This window comes from Mustela nivalis, assembly GCF_964662115.1.
Source record: "Mustela nivalis genome assembly, chromosome: 1".
Lineage (NCBI taxonomy): Eukaryota > Metazoa > Chordata > Mammalia > Carnivora > Mustelidae > Mustela > Mustela nivalis.
In genome coordinates this window covers 103,187,369-103,210,635 of record NC_139020.1, presented here as the reverse complement: position 1 = coordinate 103,210,635, position 23,267 = coordinate 103,187,369, and the positions used below count along the sequence as shown (strand labels likewise).

At 33.8% G+C, this 23,267-nt stretch overlaps 1 protein-coding gene across 3 annotated transcripts in view; it reads right to left on the bottom strand.

The window, feature by feature from the left end:
• ATP11B (ATPase phospholipid transporting 11B (putative)) overlaps window positions 1-23,267 on the bottom strand; it is a 121,425-nt gene that overhangs the window by 68,385 nt on the left and 29,773 nt on the right. For all 3 annotated transcript variants that reach the window (XR_014300959.1, XM_082692305.1, XM_082692306.1), the window contains exons 3-11: window positions 22,333-22,422; window positions 20,591-20,671; window positions 15,884-15,991; window positions 15,565-15,693; window positions 14,832-14,935; window positions 11,216-11,263; window positions 9,076-9,140; window positions 6,023-6,104; window positions 593-743 (exon numbers count right to left, since the gene is read on the bottom strand). Coding sequence is in view for 2 of the 3 variants with exons in the window: in XM_082692305.1 (XP_082548431.1) it covers window positions 593-743; window positions 6,023-6,104; window positions 9,076-9,140; window positions 11,216-11,263; window positions 14,832-14,935; window positions 15,565-15,693; window positions 15,884-15,991; window positions 20,591-20,671; window positions 22,333-22,422 (858 nt within the window). In the remaining variant the exon portion in view is untranslated. The remainder of the gene's footprint in view (window positions 1-592; window positions 744-6,022; window positions 6,105-9,075; window positions 9,141-11,215; window positions 11,264-14,831; window positions 14,936-15,564; window positions 15,694-15,883; window positions 15,992-20,590; window positions 20,672-22,332; window positions 22,423-23,267) is intronic.

Genomic DNA, 23,267 nt, shown 5'->3' with positions numbered 1-23,267 from the left:
TACATAATTATGAATCATATGGAAACTGTGTTCTGTGATCTGCTTTGTGGTTTCTTCTGTCTTCTAATATTTGTATTTTAATCAAATGTGAAATCTGGAGAATAATTATTTACCAAAATTGCATGTTAAATTTTCCTGCTAGTCCATATTCAGTTTAAAACTTAATATGACATATTTTGTGTTATTTCACACCATCAGTAGACTGACAGTAAGACTCCTTGAATTATTGACAGAACTGGAAATCAACTTACTTTTTTATTCACTTACAAAACAGAGTAAACAGAATTTTAAAAAAATGAGTTTGTAGTACTGAAGAGGAATGTCATTATAGATGATTTAAATTTCTGTGATCTCTTGTAACTACTCAAATCATGCCGTGGGGAATACAACTGCTTATGCCCTAAAATGCAAAGAGCATACCAGTATAAACATGCTGGCCACTCTTCACTTACAGTGTCGTTTTGTCACCCTTCAGTAGTAATGGTTTTTGAAGAGCTCAGTGGTCACTCCTATCAGAAGTCACTACCAAATCAGTAACTGTGCCAAAGAATAAAGTTTCCTTTATAGCAGAGTCAAGAACACCATAAAATACCTTACTACTATTTCTTTGATGTTCTGTTTTTTGGTTATACCAAGGTTCATCCCATTTTTCTTCAGCTTGCCATGTATATTTCAAGATAGTACTGATGATGGCTTCAGAAATAAGGATTATTAGATAAATTATCAAAAATGTATTCATTGACCTGAAATGAGAAAAAGAAGAACATAAAACATGTCAATTATGTCAATTAAAGGAAACAATCTTCGTATTTTAAGAAATGACCATTCAACAGAATCTGTTTACTAGTGATAAAATAACCAATACATAAGATTATAAGCCTACTTGAATTAGTTATATTACTGTTCAAAATGCTTAAGTAAATGACAGCTTTGGCCAGTTATTCTTGCCATAAGTAATTATTCTAATTTTTTAAAAATTTTCAGGATCTAATTTTAAGTGTAAATATAACTAACATTTGTGTATTATTAAGATTTTACAAAACGTTGTTACATCCACTCACTTGTCTAATCTTTCTAAAACCTCTATGAGGATATCACTTCCTTTTTAATGATGAAGATCAAAGCCCCAAAATCATTCTATAAATTTACTAAAATCACACAAGTCAGGAACTAACTTTAGAATCCCTGTTCTTTTACCAGGCAGGCTTGTATTATAGTATTTCGCTAGGCAAGCTTAACATTACATCTCTGATTCTTTCATCAGCATTTTGTAACTTTTCAGCACACAGATCCTCTATGCATTTCATTAGATGTACAAGTAGGTATTTCCTTTTTTGAGAATGATTGCAAATGGTATTGTTTCTAATCTTGTATCTGTCCTTGGTGTTTCTTTTTATTTTTTGAAAAAATATTTATTTAGTTATTTTAGAGAGAAAGCAAGTACAAGCAGCAGGAGGAGCAAAGGGAGAAAATCCTGACTCCCTGCTGAGCACAGAGCCCAATGTGGGGCTCAATCCCAGAACCCTGCAGATCATGACCTGAGCTAAAATGAAGTCAGTTGCTTAACCGACTGAGCCACCCAGATGCTCCTGGTGTTTCTTTCCTGATGTAAGTATTTAGCTCTGTGATAGTTAATCTTGAATGTCAAATTGACTGGGCTAAGCAATGCCCAGACAGCCGATAAAATAATATTTTGGGGTGTGTCTATGAGTGTGTGTCTGAAAGAGATTAGTATTTGATTCAATAGACTCAGAAGAAAGACACGTCCTCACCAATGTGGGTGGGTATCATCATTGATGACCCCCCAAAAATACAAAAGGCAAAGGACATTTTCTCTTTTCTTGAGCTGGAACGTCAGAGCTCCAGGTTTTTTATCAGTGGCCAGCTCCCTGGTTCTCAGGCCTTTGGATGCTGACTGCATTATACCATCAGCTTTTCTGGTTCTGCAGCTTGCAGATGGCAGACTGTGGGACCTCGTGGCCTCTACAACCCATGAGCCAACTACTATAATAAATATATATCCTACTGGTTCTGTTTCTTTGGGAAACCCTGTCTAATACAAGTGCTATAAATTTCCTTCTTGGCATTGCTTTAGCTTCATCGTATAAAAATTGACACTGTACTTTCATTAATTTCTTGATATTTTTTAAAATGTTCTTTGAGATTTCCTCTTTGACCCATTGATTATTCAGAATTAAGAGTTCCAGCTGCTCCATATCATTACCAATATTTTTAGGCTTTTTAATTTTTGCCATTCCACTAAGTGTATATTGGCAGGACTCGATCCCAAGACCCCAAGACCATGCCCAAGCCAAAATCAGGAGTCAGACGTCTGACTGACCTAACCAGGCAACACTAATACACATTTTGGAATCTCATCAATTACACAAAGAAGCTTGCTGGGATTTTAATTAGTATTGAAAGAATCTATATATCAGCTGACAGCTTAACAATACTGAGCCTGCCAATCTAATAATGTGATTTCTCCATTAAATAAACATCTCTCACCACGTTTTATAGTTCTGACCTTGCTAAAACTCACTTATTAATCCTCATAATTTTATTGTTGAGTACACTGTCTATATGAAAAATCCTGTGCCCTCTGGTAAGCACAATTTTCAGTATTTATGCCTTTTATTTCTTTGTCTTGTGGCACTGAAAAAGGCTTCTAGGAAAATGTTTAAAAGAAGTGATGAAAATGCATGCATGTTCTCGATATGAGTCCTTACAAAATATGTGCTTTGTAAATATTTTTCCTAATCTGTGGCTTCTCTTTTCATTTTTTTTTAACAGTGTCTTATGGAAATGTAGAAGTTTTATTATTATTATTATTATTATTTAGCAGTAACATACAGTGTAATATTAGTTTCAGGTGTGAAGTTTTAATTTTGATGAAGTTTAATTTACAATTTGTGGTTTTGTTTTTTATTACTTTCTTATATATTTCCTATCTAAGAAATCTTTCCTTAACCCAAGGTCACAAATATTTTCTCCCATGTTTTATAGATTAAGTTCTTATGTTTGGGTCTTACATTTTAAGCCAGTTTTTTGTTTGTTTTTTAAGATTTATTTATTTGAGAGCAAGTAAGAGAGAGTCTCAAGGGGGCTCCACACTCAGCATGTGGCACTTGATCTCATGACTTTGACATCATGACCTGAGCTAAAACCAAGAGTTAAACACTTAACTGACTGAGGCACCCAGGTACCCCTGAGTTGCTTTTGTATGAGGTGAGAGGTAAGGGTTAAGGTTTGGTTTCTGGCATTTGTACATCCAGTTGTTCCAGCACCGTGTGTTGAAAAGACTATCCTTTGGTGTGGACCTATTTTTAAAACAATAATAAATTAATTCTCTTTGACAGATAATAGGGCTATCTAGACTTTGTTCCATCCTGTGTCAATTGTGTAAGTTGTATTTTCGAAGAATTTACCCATTTCATCTAAGTTGAAAAACTTAGATAAAGTTGTTCAAAATATTTCTTTATCTGTGGATAAAGTAACCATAGTAGATAGGATCTGTACTGATATTCTGTCTTTCATCCTTGGTGTTGGCAATTTTGTAGTATTTTCTCCTACCACTTCTTTTTCCCCTTAATCTCTCAATCTAGGTAGAGGTTTATCAATTTTGTTAGTATTTCCAAAGAAACAAGTTTTGGCTTTGTTAATTTTGTCTATTATTTGTTTTCTATTCTATTGGTTTCAGCTCACATCTTTAATATTTTTTCTCTCTCTTCTCTGATTGGCTCAAATTGCTCCTCTTTCTCTAGCTTCCTAAAGCAGAAATGTAGATGATGAATTTTAAGCCTTTCTTCCTTTCTCATATAAATACTTATAGCTAGAAATTTCTCTTCAACTTAAGTTTTTTCTGGAGTCCACAAATTTTGATTTGTTGGATTTAAATTATCACTGTTTTTTCTCAAATTTTAGATATTTTCCATTATTATTTTTTCAAACAGTTTTATCCTGCTCCTTTTGCTCTCTTCTCTTTTGGACTCAATTAGACAGAGAGCTTAGTACTATTGTCTCACATGGCTCTGAAACTCTGTTCATTTTTTCCTCAATCATTTTTCTCCCTGTTCTTCAGACTGAATAACTTCTACTGCTTTTTTAAATTCACCAACAATTTCTTCTGCTTTCTTCTATCTGGTGTTGGGCCCATCTATTGGCACTTACATTTCAGTAATTATATTTTCAACTCAAAAATATGCACTGAATTCTTTTTTTATAGTTCCATTTCCTCCTCCAAGTTTTTTATTTAAATTCTACTCAGTTAACATATGGTACAACACTAGCTTCAGGTGTAGAATTTAGTGATTCATCACCCACATACAACACCCAGTTGCTCACCCCACAAGTGCCTTTCTTAATTGCCATCACCTATTTAACCCACCCCTGCCCACCTTCCCTCTGTTAATTCCCATCAGTTAATTCTCTATAGTTAAAAGAGTCTGTTTCTTGGTTTGTCTCTTGCCCACCTGCCATGTGCATTTGTTTTCTTTCTTAAATTCCACACATGAGTGGAATCATATGGTATTTGTCTTTCTCTAACTTATTTTACTTAGCCTATTACTCTCTAGCTCCAACCACATTGTCGCAAATGGTTATTTCTCAATCTTTTTATGGCTGAGTAATACTCCCTTGTGTATATAAACCACTTCTTTATCCATCCATCAGTCAGTGGACACTTGGGCTCTTCCCATAATTTGGTCTATTGTTGATAATGCTGTGATAAACATCAGGGTGTATGTATCCCTTCAACTCAGTAATTCTGTATCCTTTGTAGTGCAATTGCTGGATCATAGGGCCATTCTATTACTAACTTTTTGAGGAAACTCCATACTGTTTTCTACAGTTTCCATTTCTTTGCTGATATTTTACATGTTTATTCACATCTTCCTTTAGGTTCTTGAAAATACTTACAATATCTGCTTTAAAGACCTTGCCTGCCAATACAAGATACAGAACATTATGGTGACAGTTTTATTGAATGCTTTTTCTCTTAAATGCAAGTTACATTTTCTTCAGATGTCTACTTATTTTTTATTATTGGATTTTATAAATAATGGTCGTACAGATTCTGCACTCTTTTATGTTCCTCGGAAGAGTGCTGATTTTCATTTTAGCAGGAAGTTAACTTGGCTAGGCTCAAATATCAAAGTCTGTCTCCACTGCAACAGGCAACAGCAAAATTCTCTCTTCTGTTCTTTCAGCTTCCTGATACCGTTCTTGTGCCAAGCCCACTGGGTCTCCTCTACACATGTATAGTTCCAACAGTCACCAAAGATTTGGGCATAATTTAAGTGCAGGTTTTAGAGTTCATTCCCTTCTGTGGCTCCCTCCCTTACCTGGTTCTTCTCTGTCTAGCTGTTCTTCCAGCTTTAAGCCCTGTCCTCTAATACTTAAATTTTGTAAAGCTCAGGCTCTCTGATGCCCTATGCAGTACATGAATTGGGGAATGCCTTCAGACAAAAATCTGCATTTTTAAAAAAAGATTTTATATATTTATTTGACAGAGATCACAAGTAGGCAGAGAGAGGGGGGAAAGTAGGCTACCTGCTCAGCAGAGAGCCCAATGCAGGGCTCGATCCCAGGATTGAACCTCTGAAGGCAGAGGTTTTAACCCACTGAGCCACCCAGGTGTCCCCAAAAATCTGCACTCTTAAATCTTTCCCCTTGCTGCTGCCATCTTTCAGGAGTAGACTCTGCCATTTTCTGTCTGCTTTGTGTCACTCTCCTGTATTTTCAAATACATGTTTATGTTTTTGTCCAGATTTTATAAATTGCTATCTGTAGGAGGGCTGGTCTGATCAAGTGATTTCATTACTACCCAACAGCATTTATTTTAAAGTCCTAATGTAACACCTACTATATGCTAAACATTGTGCAAAATGCTACATGCATATATCCCTATCCTCAAGGATACCATCTTTTGTTGACTGACATATATTTTTATATAGTATTTTAAACATATATGAATAATACACAGACATATTCATGTATAAATAAATGAAAGTAGTTTTCTTACTTTTCTACTGCAGATCGTTTCTGTGACTTGCTCTTATAATTTAATGCCATCTTAGTTTCCATTCCAGTGTAGATGGCAACTCCTGCAAAATAAAACAGTTCTTTAAAATAATCTGCTGGCATATTTCAAAAGAGAGATATACTCACTAGCATGAAAGGAAATGTATTATCTGATTATTGTTATAATTTGCCTTCAAGTCTTTTTGGAGTTTTTAAAAGGCTTTCCAAGTCCAATTCTGGGGAACTCCAGTCACTCAACCTGTTGGATGGGAAAGGCATGAGGGTTGTATTTCTGAGTTATAATTAATATACCTGAATGAAAGAGATGTTATTAGAGTTGAAACTGATGAAGGAAAAGGATTTGGAAAGGTAAAGATAGCAGGGAAGGCCATTATAAATAGAGTAAATACTGTTAACACAGAAATGGAAAAGCACTTTGAACAATGGAATGTAGTCAGAGTTTGAAAGGCCTTGAATGCCAGAATCTAGGGTCAAGAATAATTTTCTACCACTGGATAGATAATATGGGAACCTGTCAGAGGAAATGAAATAAACAAAGGTGCTATTTTAAGAATGTGTGCCTATATGAATGACAGATAAGAATGACAGTAATAATCGCCTAAAGTTGGGGAGTGAATGAAGTTAGGTAAGACCAGCTTTATAAGAAACTTTGGAGTTAGATCTTACCTTAGACTTTACCTCTGCTACCTATTAGTTCTGGATCCTTGGGGAAGTTATTTAATCTAAGTCTCAAATTCCCCTTCATTATATAGGAAAAAAATATCTCAGAATTGTTGTGAGGTTTGTATGACAAAATAGCAAAATGTCTAGAAACAGATATGATCAAGGAATATTCACACCCATCCTTAAATAGTGAAATCTGAGAAGCAGTGTAGGATTCATCATGCTCTCTTTCTAAAGATTTATCCTGGAATTTTCACCAGTACTCTCTAAAGGCAGGGATTATAACTCAGATGACAACAGGCACTTGAAATTACAGAAATGTGAGAAATCAGCTGGAATGCTATGCAGTAGAGAGGTGGTAGTGAGGCAGACAACAGCAGAAGCCAGCTAAAGGCATTCAAATATACATTTTATTTTAATAATGTGAAAGGTGCTCCGGCTACAGAGATGTATTAAAATATAGCATTACATGAGGGGGTCCAAAAGCCCTGGAGATGTTCTTTGGTTTTGGGCATCAGAACATGATTATGGTTTTCTTTTTTCTAACTATAATAAAATATACATTACATATAGTTTACCATTTTATTAATCTCAAAGTATACAATTTGGTGGCTCTGTGTACAATCACAATGTTGTGCAACCCTAACTTGACATTTTTATCACGCTCAAAGAAAACCCTGTACCCATTAAGCAATCATTCCCTGTTCCCCTCTATTCCCCAGCCCCTGGGAACCACAAAGCTACCTTCTGTCTCTATGAATTTTCCTATTCTGGGTATCTCAAGTAAATGGAATCATACAATATGAAGCTTTTTGTGTCTGGCTTCTTTTATTCAGCATGTTTTCAGTGTTTATCCATATTATAGCATGCATCAGTACTTCATTTTTTATGGGTGAATAATATTTCATCATATGGGTATCCTACATTTTGTTTATCTATTCATTAGTTGATGGATATCGGGCACTTTCTACCCTTTGGCTATTGAAAGTGCTGCTATGAATATCCCACACAAGTCTTTGTTTGAACACATATTTTCAATTCTTTTGGGTATATATCTAGGAGTAGAACTGTTGGATCGTATGTAGAATTGCTGGATCAACAACAACTCTACGTTTAACTCATTGAGGAACTGCCACACTATTGTTCACAGCAGCTGTGACATTTTATATTCCCTCCAAAACTGTATGAGGGTTCCAAGTTCTCTACAACCTCACCAACACTTGCTGTTTTGTTTTTTTTTTAAGGATATACATATCTTTATCAGAGAGCCTCATACTGAGAGATAAAACATAGCAGTTAATAGCAAAGAAGAGAATGAAGAAGAGACCCCCAAAAGCTGTAAGCATTCAGTAACACAGGCTGGGCAGTATATGAAAGGTCATTCCTAAAATGGGAGAAGCTAGCTGACAGACAAAGGTTATCAGGACTTCACAATTTGTCTAGAGTTGACTCAGAACATGTGAATTAACTTAGATCTCTAACACTAGAGCATTATTCATTCATCCTTTTGACATAGTCAGTATACATTCCAATAATACCTGTCATACAGTCATAGGTCAATAAGAATTTATTAAATGAATAAATGAAAGAATGAGTCAGTGGTTTTATTAATCTAATCTAAGAATCATCATAATGGAAATTATATAGGTGGTTATTTAACCATGTTGCCAGATTATATTGGTTCTCAACCACCATAAAAATCAGAATTTCTTAGCAATGTTTCACAAGTATTCACAAAAAAAGGGAGCAAGGTTCTAGTCTGTTATTAAAAAATAGGGATTAACAACAACAAAAAAATAATACATTTTATTACACAGTCTTTGCAAGAAAATTATTACAGACAACATTTGACTAAGTAAATCATCCAACCAAAAGAACCCAAATGTTATGCTTTAAAAAATACTTTACATAGGGGTGCCCAGGTGGCTAAGTCAGTTGAGTGTCCAAGTCTTGTTTTCAGCTCGGGTCATGATCTCAGGGTTGTGAAATGAGCCCAGTGTCAGGCTCTGTGCTGGGATGGAGCCTGCTTAAGATTCTCTCTCTCTTCCACTGCCTACCCACCCCCACTTGTGTGCCCTCTCTTTCAAAAAGAAATGCTTTCTATAAAGCATTGACATGAATCTATAACTTAAAATTTTCAATACAGGGTGCCTGGAAGGCTGTCAGTTAAGCGTCTCCATTTGGTACAGCTCATGATCCCAGGGTCCTGGGACTGAGACCCACATTTGCAGGGGGGAGGGGGGTCCTTGCCCAGTGGGGAGTCTGCTTTTCCCTCTCCTCTGCTCCTCCCCGACAAGAGCTCACTCTCTCTCTCAAATAAATAAAATCTTTAAAAAGAAAAATTTTTTTTTTTTTTTAATATATACAAACCAAAAATTTCTTTTGTGTTTTTTAACCTGGCTCCACGAAGCAAGAGACTCTCTGGCCCCAGGGGTCTAGGGAAAAAGAAAAGCATTAAATATATTAAAAATTCAATTAAATTCTAAAATGGCATCTGCAGCAGAAAAATTCCTGAGCTATAGTTACAACAGTGCTTCCATATAAAACCAAAATCTTGGTTACCATAAAGCTGTTTAGGTCAATTATGTAAGTGACCATAACAACAAATATCTGCCACTCAGTGGCTCAGAAACAAGATTACACCTAGAAATAAACTCACAAAGCCATCAGTTTCAAGATTTTTAAACATAAAACACAACAAAAGATTAACCAGTGATTTAAAAATGTTTAACATCATGAAATTTAAAAATTTTGTGCAAAATTGAAGTTTTTAAATGGAAAACACAGAATTAAAATGCAATGTAATCATGAATTACAGTCTACTTTGTGTATAAATGCAACAATTCTCCATGATCAAAATTACACTGGATAATAAAACATAACGTAGTAGTGAGTTAGTACTTTCTCTAGGCAAGACTGACACTACAACTTGAATACTTGCTACATACTATGTACTCTTTAGAGCAGGGGTCTTCCTGCTGTTTGAATTTTTCTCCATAAAGGAGATGTAAAATGAGAAGGAATAACTAGAAAGGAAATTGTATTTTCTTAGTGATAGCAAAATGATAAGACTGTTACGGATAAGTAAAGAAGCCTTAATTTTGTTGATATTCCTTGTGTTTTTCTGAAACATACATACGCAGTTACCCAAATCAAATAGAATCTGAATCAATTCTGAAGACGTCTGCAAATCCAAACACTCTAAAAAAATCTAAAGAACCAAGAAGGATCAGGTATTTGGGACATGGTTAACAAGTATGGTTTTATTAGAAAGTCATATTTAGAGGACATTCCATGGATATTCCAAAATTAATTATTCAAAAGGCATAAAATAGCTCTTTTTCACTTGGTGTTGGTTCTAACAATGAACAAAATAACTGGGCTCACATTGGTATATAAAACTGGGATATGATAATGGAAAGCTTCCAAATTAAAAGATAATTCATCAGTTCACTCAGGTTGCTTTAGCAAAAAACATGGCTGATCTTTTTAACCATTTTAAGTGCGGGTAACATAACTGATCTTTTGATTTACCAGCCACAATATCTTAATAAATTCAGATTATGTATCCATATATATATATCCCACTATGTCACTCTAGAAATCAAAATAAAACCTAGTCATATTCATTTTATTTTTCATTTTCATTTATTCGGCAAGGGGTTCTACACTTACAAAGACTGTTAATGAGTTTATTGAATGTGCTCCTGTATTAATGTTTATTAAAAATGTGAACTGGTGCTGAAGTATCATATTTTTGGTGCCTTGTTTTGAGGATGGCATTTTAAAAATGCTCTACTCTTACTTATTTCATGCAGCCAGTATTAACTGAACACATCTCCAGAAAAGCAGTGGAATGCTAATTGGACTAGAAGTTCAAAGGCTGATTCCAAGATTTATTCTCAATTTGGCTTTGCGGTCATGAGTAACAATATAACCTTACCATATCAACACATTTCTGAAATAACTTAAAGCCTTTCATGCAGGAGCCAGAGATTAACCTGAATATTGAGGGCAAACACACAAAAACAACCAACAACAACAACAAAAAAAAACAACCAGAAGAGTAAATAAGAGATTGGCCACTAGATATGACCGGCCACTAGATTGGCCATTAGATTCTAGATTGGCCACTAAATATGACATTTATACTTGTCACACATTATGTAAAACATTTTTTTGGATTCTAGACTAAGTGTGGTCATTTAAATATGTAAGAACGTGAACAAGAATGGCTGTTTCCTTTTATGTCCTTACATAAAACTACCAGAAAAATACAAATACACAAATAATCTTACTAAACTACTTTGATATCACTTCATGGGATTTTTTTTTTGTTGTTGTCCTTACTCATTGCTGCTACAAATTATTAGAAGATGAAATGTTAAATGCTTTTAAATGAACCCCTTTCCACAATGTGCTGCTTACTTACCTAATCTCCCTTTAACTTGATTTTAGTCCCTCCCCAATATAATTCTCACATAATAGTGACAATGCAAATTATTCTTACCTTACAATTTCTTCCATTTGTTGAGTTATTATCATTCGTCCCATGAATCTATCAAAGAATTCACCATGTTACAAAAAAACCAATGATACTTACTTATAACATCAGTGGGTGAAAAATTTTTGATAGTTTGACACCACTCTTATACATGAAACAAAACTAACCTTTTGTATTTGGAATGGTCCATTCTTTATGCTAGAAGTTACATAAGTAAATACCCATCATTCATTAAGCTTTAAAAAACTGATATTCTTGCCATTTCCATTTCAGTTATGAATGAGGTAACAAAAAAAGTTTTCAAAATGGCAATAAAAATGTCATATCTTAATAGTTTAGTCATCATAATTTACAATTTCTACACAAAGATGCATATATTATTTAGCCAACAATGAATACTCACTCATACCATAGTTTATTAAGTAAAGTCTCCTGACTAGAATCATTCATTCACTCACTAATTGACTTGGGCATGCATTCGTAAATATTCACTGAATGACAACCATGTGTGAGTTAAGTGATGGGGATAGGGTAGTAAGCAAAACCTATCAGTGAACTCCAGACCTTCTTTAACTTTTGGTTGCCTGAAATCTAGAGTAAGTAGCCCGTTATCATAATGGATTTTCACAGCCTGGCCTTTCAGATCCAGCTTCCGCAACCAGAACAGCTCCATAGCACAGAGTCAATTCAAGTGTACAATCACTTTCTACTAAATTCTAAGTTGAAGAACACTTTAGACAGAACTTTCATATTAATCATCTCACTAGCAAAGAAATAAGCATTCCTTTCTAAATGTTCCTATTATCCCACTGCCAGGTCACAGATGCTTAGACTTTGGCTTCAATGTTTCTTGCTAATCTCTTATTTCTACTTCCTTCACCTCCTTGTATCAGGGAGCACCACAAGTTTTTTTATTATCTCCACTTAATGGAATTTTATATAGTCCTGATGCCAGCCTCAATTTTGGATTTAGATTCAAAGAACCAATTCAGCTATTTCCCTGAGTATCTTTTGGAGATGATGTGTGATCACTCTTTTGATTTCCCAGAGCAAAATTCCAATAAGAGACCTATCTTCCTTCATTTCACCTGTCCTGTGTCCCTTGATTCTAAGGTACTCCTACCTATTTATGCAGGTTCCATACTAGATTAACTCATCTTGCACTTTCCCTAGCCATTTCTCCAAATACACACTTTAATTTGATTCAAAATGGAAATAGTTTCATTATTCTCTTTTCTGATTATAAAGACTACCTACACTGAAACACATTTTATAAAATGATTTAATTTAAAAAGACATCAAGAGAGAAATAAGAATCATTGGTAATCCCACTACTCAAATACAAACACTTAATATTCTGGAGTATTTTTCCAGACTTTTTTTTCATGCTTATATCTTAAAAACAAAATGGAATCATGCCATAAATACTATTGGTAACATTTTCCCTCACTTAACATGTCCCATCAAAAACATAGATCTACATCATTTTTTAAAAAATTTATTTATTTATTTGACAGATAGAGAGTACAAGTAAGTAGAGCAGTAGGCAGAGGGAGAGGCAGACTCCCTGATGAGCAGGGAGTCCAGTCTGATGCGGGGCTTGATCCCAGGACCCTGGGATCATGACCTGAGCCGAAGGCAGTCGCTTAACAGACAGCCACCCAGGCGCCCCTACATCATTATTTTTAATGGCCACATACAGCACTGTACTTTGGGGATTACTGCATAATTTAAATAACTCACTGCTGAGTGTAGGTTTTTTCCACCTTATGGATAGTTTAAACAATGTAGCCCTGAACAACCTTGTGTATATATCTTTTCATATTTTCATTAGGATACATTCCTAGGAGCAGAATTTCATTAGAAAAAATTTCTAGAAGTGTAAGTGCTCAATTCAAGTTTAAAAATTAAGAGTTGTAAAAAATAGAAAGAACTAAAGGAGCAAAGGTGTCCATCCCCCTCCCAACTCACCTCTGACAATCACCAGTTTGTTTTCTGTACCTAAAGAGTCTGGTTTTATTTGTTTTGTTAGATTCCACATATAAGTAAAATTATATGGCTTATTTCCTTTGGTATAATGTCTCTACAGGTCCACCCATGTTGTTGCAAATGGGAAGATCTCATTTTTTTTTTTTAAATGGCTGAGTGATATTCTACTATATACATATACTACATCTTCTTTATCCATTCATCTACCAATAGATACTTGGGTTGCTACAAATGATACTTTATCTGTTCATCTATCAATAGATCTTGGCTACTATAAATAATGCCATAAGGGTGGCATATATCCTTCAAGTTAGTGTTTTCATTTTTTTTTTTAAGATTTAATTTATTTATTTGACGGAAAGAGTGATCAGAGTAGGCAGACAGGCAGGAGGAGAGGATGAAGCAGGCTCCCTGCTGAGCAGAGAGCCCTATGCAGAGCTTGATCCCAAGACCCTGAGATCATGACCTGAGCCAAAGGCAGAGGCTTAACCCACTGAGTCAGCCAGGTGCCCCTGTTTTCATTTTCTTTAAATACCCAGGAGTGGAATTACTAGATCATACAGTATTTCTAGTTTTTAATTTTTTGAAGAATTTCCATACTGTTTTCCACAGTGGTTGCACCAATTTATATTCCTACCAACAGTGCATGAGGGATTCTCTTTCTCTTTATATACTTGCCAACACCTGTTATGTCTTGCCTTTTTGATACCGGCCATTCTCCCTGATGAGAGGTGATACCTCACTGGGGTTTTGATCTGCATTTCACTCATGATTGGTGATGCTGAGCATTTTTTCATGGGCCTGTTTCCATCTGTATGTCTTCTTTGGAAAAATGCCTACTCAGGTCCTCTACCCATTTTATTTATTTATTTATTTTAAAAAGGCCTTATTTATTTGAGAGACAGAGTGTGTTTGAAATGGAGGGGGGGTAGTGGGAGGAGAAGGAGAATCTCAGGCCCTCCCACCCCTTAAGTCCCCCCCACCCCACCCCTAGGGGGTAGGGGGAGGTAAGCAGGGATGAAGCTCAATCCCACAACCCATGAGATTAGGACCTAAACTGAAATCAGGAGTCAGATGCTAAACCAATGGAGTCAACCAGGAACCCCTCTTCTACCTGTTTTTTAATTGAATTTTTTTTTTTTTTTTTGGTGTTGAAATGAATTAAGTTCTTTATATATTTGGATATTAACCACTTATTAGGTATATCATTTGCAAATACCTTCTCCCATTCACTAGCCTCCCTTTTAGTTTTGTAGATGGTTTTCTTTGTTGTGCAAAAGTTCTTTATTTTGGTGTAGTCCCAACAGTTTATTTTTGCTTTTGTTTCCCTTGCCTGGGGAGACATATCTTGAAATATGCTGACAGAAGTAATGTCCAGGAGATTACCGATTATGTTTTCTTTTAGGAGTGTTATGGTTTCAGGTCTCACATTTAGGTCTTTAATCCATTTTGAGTTTATTTTGTGTGTGTGGTGTAAGGATGGTCCCTTTCTAAACTTATACTTTGCTAATAACAATAAAAATTAGTCCAATGTTTGTATAATCTGTCAAAGGTCATAGATTAATTATAATCCAACAATTCTACTTCTGCAGCTCTGTCTTTTCTTGGGAAATAATCTACTACTATACCGTACCTGTATAAGTCTGCTTCTGGTTGCTGACATTCTATCACAGCTATGAGTGTGTCCAAACTGGCAACTGTTTGTAATACTGCTGTTTCTGGAACTGCCACATGTGTCTGGGAAAGTAAAAAATAAATAAATAAATAAATAAATAAATAAAAGATTACATTACAGTTTCAGGATCCAAATGGGACCTTATCATCTATTTCAAATCTCTTTTTGGATGAAATCATAGTATACTGTAGTTGAGATCACTTAGCCACACAACAGAGAGGAGAAAGATTACAAAATAACGAATACGAAAGGAGCTACTATGATTACTAGTCTAGACAGGCCATTTGCATATAAAAAAATTAAGTCTGTATTAACAGTCACTATTTGCTCAAAGTTTATTATAAAGCAGTTTAATGGGAAAAAATGCGATTTTTCACTTTCATATGTGAAAGCTGAGAACAATTTAAAGGTGTCTCTTATCTAAAAAAGCAGCAAAATATTAAAGGATTACATTTTTCTTAAAATCACTTTCCATTTTTCTTTAACTTGATTAAACTATATGAGGTTACCCTTGAAATAAATATGTAAGGTTATTTCTTTTAAAAACCTCTAAGTTTTAAAAGCTTCAGTGGTTTAAAAAATTTCTTCCTTAACAAGCCAAACAAAGGAAAATATCACTATAACCCAAAACTGTTCTGTTCACCCAGAGCAACACTTATACATATTCAAGCACAAACACACATGTACAAACCTTCAGGTTAGTTTCGCCATCCAAACTAGCAGTTGTAACGTGACAAGAACCATCAAGTCGATCTGAGGATAGAAGCACCAAATCTGCAGGAAAAATTTCATCTTTGGCTATTCGAACAATATCACCCACCTATAAGGAATTATGGGAGAAAAGTAAATATACAGATTTTATGAGGCAGAGACTTATTTTGATTGAGTTTTAAACAGGTGGCCTATCAGAATATTTTAATATAGGAAAGTAGGCTTTTAACTAAAGTATGATCAGATTAGAATTTGTGCTACCAAAATATAGTTATTTCCATTATTTACTAAATGCATACCCGAATGTTTTTTGATCTAGTTTTTACAAGGCCACCACTTCGAACGACATAAACAGGAGCTCCATTTACTTCATTATCTGAGTTATGTCGTAACCAATCTTCATATCCCTATAAATACCAAAAGAACAACAACAAAAAAATACCATTTTTAATGTAATTAGAAGATACTTTTATTGCATGAGAAAAAGAAACATAAACACCTTTCTCAAAAACATTTATTTAAAAAAAAAACAAAAACATTTATTTCATTTACTAGAATTACATTAGACTAGTTTGATGCACGTAACTCATTGTATTTGACATTCATTCCTACTAGGAACACTCTTCTCTTGGTGTCATTACACATGTTACTGGTTTTCATAGTACCTTTCTAGTTACTCTTCAATTTCCTTACAGGAGACTCCTTGCATGTTACCTTTATGGGCCCCTTTTACACCCTTCACTTTCTCACTATAAGATTTCTTTTATCCCCATGTCTTCAAAAAATCCCAAAATTTATCTCTATCCTATATCTCTCTTTTGGACTGTAAACTTCAATATCCAACTGCATTCTTGATGCGTCACTAAACATTTCAAAACTAAACTGACGAGGTTATCTCTCCAAATCTATTGCACTTCCAATGTTTCCCATCTTGACAAATGACATCAACATCTACTGAATTGCACTTAGCAGGAATCTAGGAAATCATTCTTGATTCTTACCTTTTCCTACACCTACTTAATCTGTAAGTCCTATTGCTTCTATGTAAAAATGATGTTATACTCATAAAAATAAATTCACAGAACATTACTACAACAACAGTAAAAGAAAAAAATGAATAGATTTTGAAACTGAGGTTGAGTTCTTTCACTTTCGTAACCAATAGGCAAACAGAATTAATTATATGTATTTCAAAAAAATATGATAGGCTACATGTGTCATCATTAAAAAGGGGCACAGACATAAGCATTTCAGAAAGGAACCTTTGATTAAATGTTTAAGGAGTGGTAATTTTTTTAAAGTGGAAAAGACTTTTTTGTTATTTTATTTTATTTATTTATTTTCAAAGGTTTTACTTTTGTATTTGACAGATAGGGAGAAAAACAGCACAAGCAAAGGCAGGGGCAGAGGGAGAGGGAGAAGCAGGCTCTTTGTTCAGTGGGAAGCCTGCTGCAGGGCTTGATTCTAGGACTATGGGATCATAACCTGAGCCCAAAGCAGACACTTAGTCGACTGAGCCACCCAGGTGCCTCTTCTCATGCTATTTTAGAGGAAATTCAGTAACTCAGGGGTGCATCAGAAGTACAGATAATGGAATGATATTCAAGAGATAGAATTAAGTGATAAAAATGAGGTACAGAATGTATTGTGTTCTATGCTATCATATATGAAAAAAAATGCCTATGTGAATATTCTGCATAGATATCAGGACTAATGTACAAATATATCAGGAGAGGAAAACAGGGGACTGGGAGGGGAGGTTAGGAATATAAAAAACTTACTGTATACTATTTTGTACTATTTCTGTTTTTGAAAAATATGTGAATCTATTACCTAAAAATGTAACATTATAAAATATAAAGCGAATATTAAGGATTGCTTCGAAGGTCTCCTCCCCACCCCGTCCCGGGAGAAATCTTTTGGGAAAGCATTCTTTTTTGGGGGAAGGGGGAAGCATTCTTAAGATACTTAAATTACACTGACCTCATTTAGGATTTGATATGTCAATTTTAGAGAAATTTAACTGAGAGTCAAAACATCTTTTCTGAAACTGTCAAAAAGTACAATTCCTTTTATAGTCAGATAACATTAACAGCTGAACAATGATAACATTATCTTTTAAAACACAAATTCTAATCCACCTTATATGTTACTGCCCGATTAATGTTTCCAAAACATTGTTTTAAAATTCACTATCTTGGGGCGCCTTGGGTGGCTCAGTGGGTTAAAGCCTCTGCCTTCGGCTCAGGTCATGATCCCAGGGTCCTGGGACTGAGCCCCACATTGGGCTCTCTGCTCAGCAGAGAGCCTGCTTCCCCCACCCTCTCTCTACCTGCCTCTCTGCCTACTTGTGATCTCTCTGTCAAATAAACAAATAAAATCTTTAAAAAAATAAAATAAAATTCACTGTCTTGTTCAAAACCCCCTCAATAACTCTCAATGCTATAGCAAAGAATCTTCCAACCTCTTTAATTTAGTATCAACCTGCATTTCTGTATTATCTTTTAATACTTCCCTCTACAGGGTCAAACATTTAGTCAGATATGTCATTGCCCAAAACAGGTCTTGGCTTTTCCTGCATTAAGCCTTTGCCTAAGTTGTTTTTTTCTATCTCACCTTCTTCACCAACTGTCATTTTACCAATACTCCAAGTTTCATTTCTATTATTTATTCCATAAAACCTTCCTGATTATCAGATGAAGTGTTCCATTCTTTCTCTGAATACCTACAGCTCACTGTCTCTTACTAGTACCTTATTAAACTGTAATTACTATTGTATTTGGTCTTACCTTCCCTACTTCATAGGTTTTAAGTTCACAGAAGGCAAAGACTTTGATACTTCAGAGCACTGTAGTCTTGCATTATACAACCAGAGAGAAGACTTAATATGTAAGTATGACTGGAAGTTAAAAAACAACTTCATATTAAAGTATAAATAACTAATAAAGCTTTTTCTATTTTGATAAGAGTGCAAAGGCAGACTAAAAGGGGAGAAGACAAGGAGGGAAGACTGGAACATGGCAACTTTCACTTTGTAATTTTTCTAAAATTTGTTCCCCTAATCTATAGTGATGGATATATAAACCTGAACAGTACACACTCTGGTTAAGTTTATTGAATGAATAAAACTTAGGAATAGTTACTGCACAAGAGAAAATTCTTGAGTTCTGAAATCATTTTTGAAAAAGGGAGAAAAAAATCCTTATATATCAAATTTTCTCTTTGAAAATTATGACTTTTCATATTTCTTCTTTTGCTTTAGTTGTCAAAATACTCTCAAATAAATTTAGTATTCATCTGCAATAACCATACTAACACAGGTTTGAGGTATAATCTTTCTACTTCCAATCTTTAGTTTTTACATGTTTTACTTAACTCTTTTTAGAGGAAGACAGATTGCTAATTGTTATTATCCTATTTACTCTCTCATTTTGCAGATATAAACTCACCACAATTTCTCAACTCAGTTAATGGCATCACTTTTCAATTAAATCCAGTGTATATTTGGCCAAATATATTGGGAAATCAGGGCAAGAAGTTTCACAACATTTTACATTGAATTTACATTCAAAAGGTTTATTCATTCATTTATTTATCTATCAAACAAATGTTTATTATTGTAGGCCCAATTTGTACATGACTTTGTTTTGGTCACTGAAAATAATCTGGTATATAAAACAAATGTTTAGCTCCTAGAGCTAAACATTCAAATGAAGGTAAGAGATAAATAAACATTTATTCAACAGAACAACAGGTAGTGACAAACATACCAAGAAAAAAGACCAGATCAGGAAATGATAGAGTGACATGGTGGTCAGGAAAAGCCTAAGATATCCATGTGGAAATGTTGCACAAATATCTGTATATGTGTGTCCGGAGTTCAGGGAATAGTTTTAGGATACATATTGATTTGAGAACCACCAACATATAAATGGTACTATAACCCACTAGACTAAATGAAATCACCTAAGAAGAAAAGTATATATAGAAAAGAGTTCCAAGGGACAAATAGGTGTTACTTTGAAGAAATAAATGACATCTACAAAACCAAGTAAATATGTAACTGTATGAAGTGATTTGGATGCTTACTGAGTTGCACAAATTCTAGCCTCCAATAAAACAGTAAAAGGAAATCAAACTTAGTGAAAGCAGTAGCATGGTATTCTGACACACCAGATTTATAATGTAACTGTTAATCCATAGGTTCCTCTTATCCTTCTATGTAAGTAATAAAGAATATACTACATCCCAGAGTTATAAAATGTTTGTCAATTTTATTTCCATGTCTAATTTAAATCTTATCCCTAAATCTTATAAAATGGAAATTCACCATACTTACAATTATGATTCAATTAACTCTTTCAGGTGGAAGGGTCATCTATTTAACTGGGCCTCTGACAAGATTTTTTGAGAAGTGATAGCTATACAGACAAGACATTTCTATGACTTTATTTTTTATTCAGCATGTGTATCTAATGATCTTACTTTTCTATATCTATATTTTAATACCAATTCAAGATTTGGCTGAAGCTATTTCCCCAAGGGTATTACTTTATATAAAAATCAGCATTACCAGGGAAAGTAGTAGAAAGTGGGAAAACACTATACAATTTTTATTCAAAATGGTCATGTCAAAAGTACATGCTTCACTCCCAAGAAATATACCTCTTTTGAATTGTACTTCCTTTAAATATTGCCAAACCTACAAAGATGACTATAATAATTAATCTGTTTCATATATACATTGGTTTGTACATAAAATGCCTGTTTTTGGATGCTTCCTAGGTGTGTCAAGGGAACAACATATTTTAATAATGGTAATCATTCATGAGTCCCTAGTACCTGAAAGGCAAAAGTGGCTTAACTCAGTTTAATTTTACCATATTCAATACCAAATTTGTTGCTTTCTTATGGAAATCAGTTTCACAAAAATAAATGTTAGTCTGAAGTGGAAATATTTATCAACTTCTAAATGACTTGGGGGAAAACAGAAAGTATTGTCATACCTGCTTAATGGCAGTTACTGTTATCACAAAGAATAATGGAAGTCCACTGGTAATTGGACTGGTAGGTGTATCAATCATAAGCTAGATTTATAACAACAAAAAAGAATGCAGAATATTAATATTTTTATATTGTATACATCACACTATTAACATCTAAAATCTCATACTTATTGGGAACTCTGAAAACACTACAGGAAGTATGTATCATGATCCAGAGTAAAAAACAGGAGAGAGATCATGCATAGAGTTTATTTCACAGTTTCACCGTGTTCATTTTGTTAGTTATTATATGAAGTTAGTAGAATCTATTGCATATCCACAAATATTGCTAGAGTAGACTCAGTCACTTCTGCCTTTTTAACACAGAGTACTTAAGGTCTTCCTCCTTAGTATTTGCTTATAAGCAGAGCTACAGCTGCTCAGAATCTCATTTTACATTTCTTTGCCCATCCTGGTAAATGCTGAAAAGTCTGTCAGCAATTTTTATGCTGGAATTTAGAATAAATTCACCACTTATGAAGAGAGAACAAGGAATGGGACTAGGAAAAGGATTTTTTCTACAGTGATTTTGTTATATCTACAGAGCCAGAGGGGTAGAGCTCAGAAAATGATGCCGTAATTACGATCTAAATCATACAACTGAGGTTTCAATAAATTGCTGTAGAAGTAATTTTTGCAGTAATTATGTTTGGTTAGTTAAAAAAAATGGATTTAATGGTTTATTAATGTTGCTTTACCCTGAATAGGCCAGTTAAATTTGTTCTATTCCAGAGATAAGCTGAATTCCTGAACTTAACTAGTAATTTCAAAAATGCATGTGTTAGTGGACATGGTTAACATAAATTCTCACTTTTCAAAACAAAACAAAAACAAAAACAAAAACAAAAACCAAGTTGATGTTCTATTGACAGAAAATCAGAAATCCCTTCTCTGTTCATGAAAGAAAGCAATTTTTTAAAAAAGTGAATGTTTCCTCAAGCTTTAAAGTAATCACTTGACAAGTTTTTTTTCTCCTGAAATTCCAGGTTCTATGAAAGAAAAGTTCAGTTTATACAAAAATTCAATGCTACATTGAAACAAATTGCTAATGTGTCATCAGAAAAGAATAACCCTTTTAAAAGAAAATGGCAATCACTCTTTTAAAATCTTGACTTATACTCAAGTTTGATAAGCTGTTCTCTTGACACTTTGATATTAGAGAAAAAAAAGGAACAATGTGAAAATTAAGAAATTGTAAAAGAGTTTATAATGCATACAGATTTAAGAAAATGGTCCCAGGATTAAAAATCTATACTCGTGGGGGTTCTTAAAAATTTAAATTAAAAAAAAACTTAAAAGTATAATTTAAACTGAAAACAAAGGAAGAGCCAAAGAAAGATTTTCATGGCCAAAGATGGTTCCATAGGCAGAAATGTGCCAAAAACACGTGCTGTATATTAAAAGCCAAAATATTTTTGTTCTGAGGCAGAGCAACTGAAATGTAAAATTGGTTTTGATTATGGGTATCAACACCACAGCATATTAATGATGAAACAAAATAAAATTAATCTTAAAATTCATAGGCTATTTTTTAGAAATCTGCATGTGATTTAAATCACAATATTCACTGATTATAAAGGGGAAACTGTGCAGGAAAAAAAAAGTCCCATAGTCAAATGATTTAGAATGCAATGTAACTTTCCCCTGAAGACATAATTTTAGAAATCATTCTATAAACTTAATCTATTGAGAGATAAGCTTACCTGAACCAAAAATATAATAAGAAAATAAAAGTTTGCCACTCTTCTGAATTGTTCAAATAAATTTTTTGGAACAAAATTCCACACAGTATACTAAAAAAAAAAGAGAGAGATGGATAAATTAATATTTAAAATAACATACACTATATCCATGTAATAATAAGCAAAATGAAATCAGATTTACTAAGTCCTTAGACAAATTACATAAATCTTGATGCTACAAAAACTACCTGGCTTTTAAGAGTTTCAGAACTTTTATTCTATACTTTTTTCTTTCTTATACTATTTATTGCTAATTTTAGTGTAATTTAAACAGATGAGATAAACTGGAACCTAACAATTTTGCTATCAAATTCTTGATTTTTTAGAAGCTGTAGATGACAGATCTAAAACAACATTTAATAATTTATTTTGGATTCTGGTTACACAAAACTGAACTAATGTTAAAAATAAATAAGAGCTGATAAAAACGCTCATACTAGATACAATTTATTTCCTATTTTAAATATCTCAGGTCAGAAATAAAGGAAATGGTATAATTGATTATCTTTTGTTAGGTACTGAATATGGAAAAATAACTTAGAATATGAAAAAGATTAAAAAATACTTTACATAAATGGTCACTGGTATAACCACCAAGAAAATCTCATAAAGGCATGAAAATCTGTCACAATGTCAATTTTTAAAGTAGACAGTCAAATGACCCTGGACTAATTTCTCTGTACCCCACTTTGTGCCTCTATAAAATGAGGACAATAATAACATAGTGTATACGGTTGTTAAGATTTACATAGCTAATATATTTATGAAGCACTTAGGACAGAAACGGGCTCATATTAAATATTAAATTAATAATAAATATTAATTAAATTAATATTAAAGATTAATCATATCATATACATAATAGCTATGTATCTGTTATTAGATTACTAATCAGC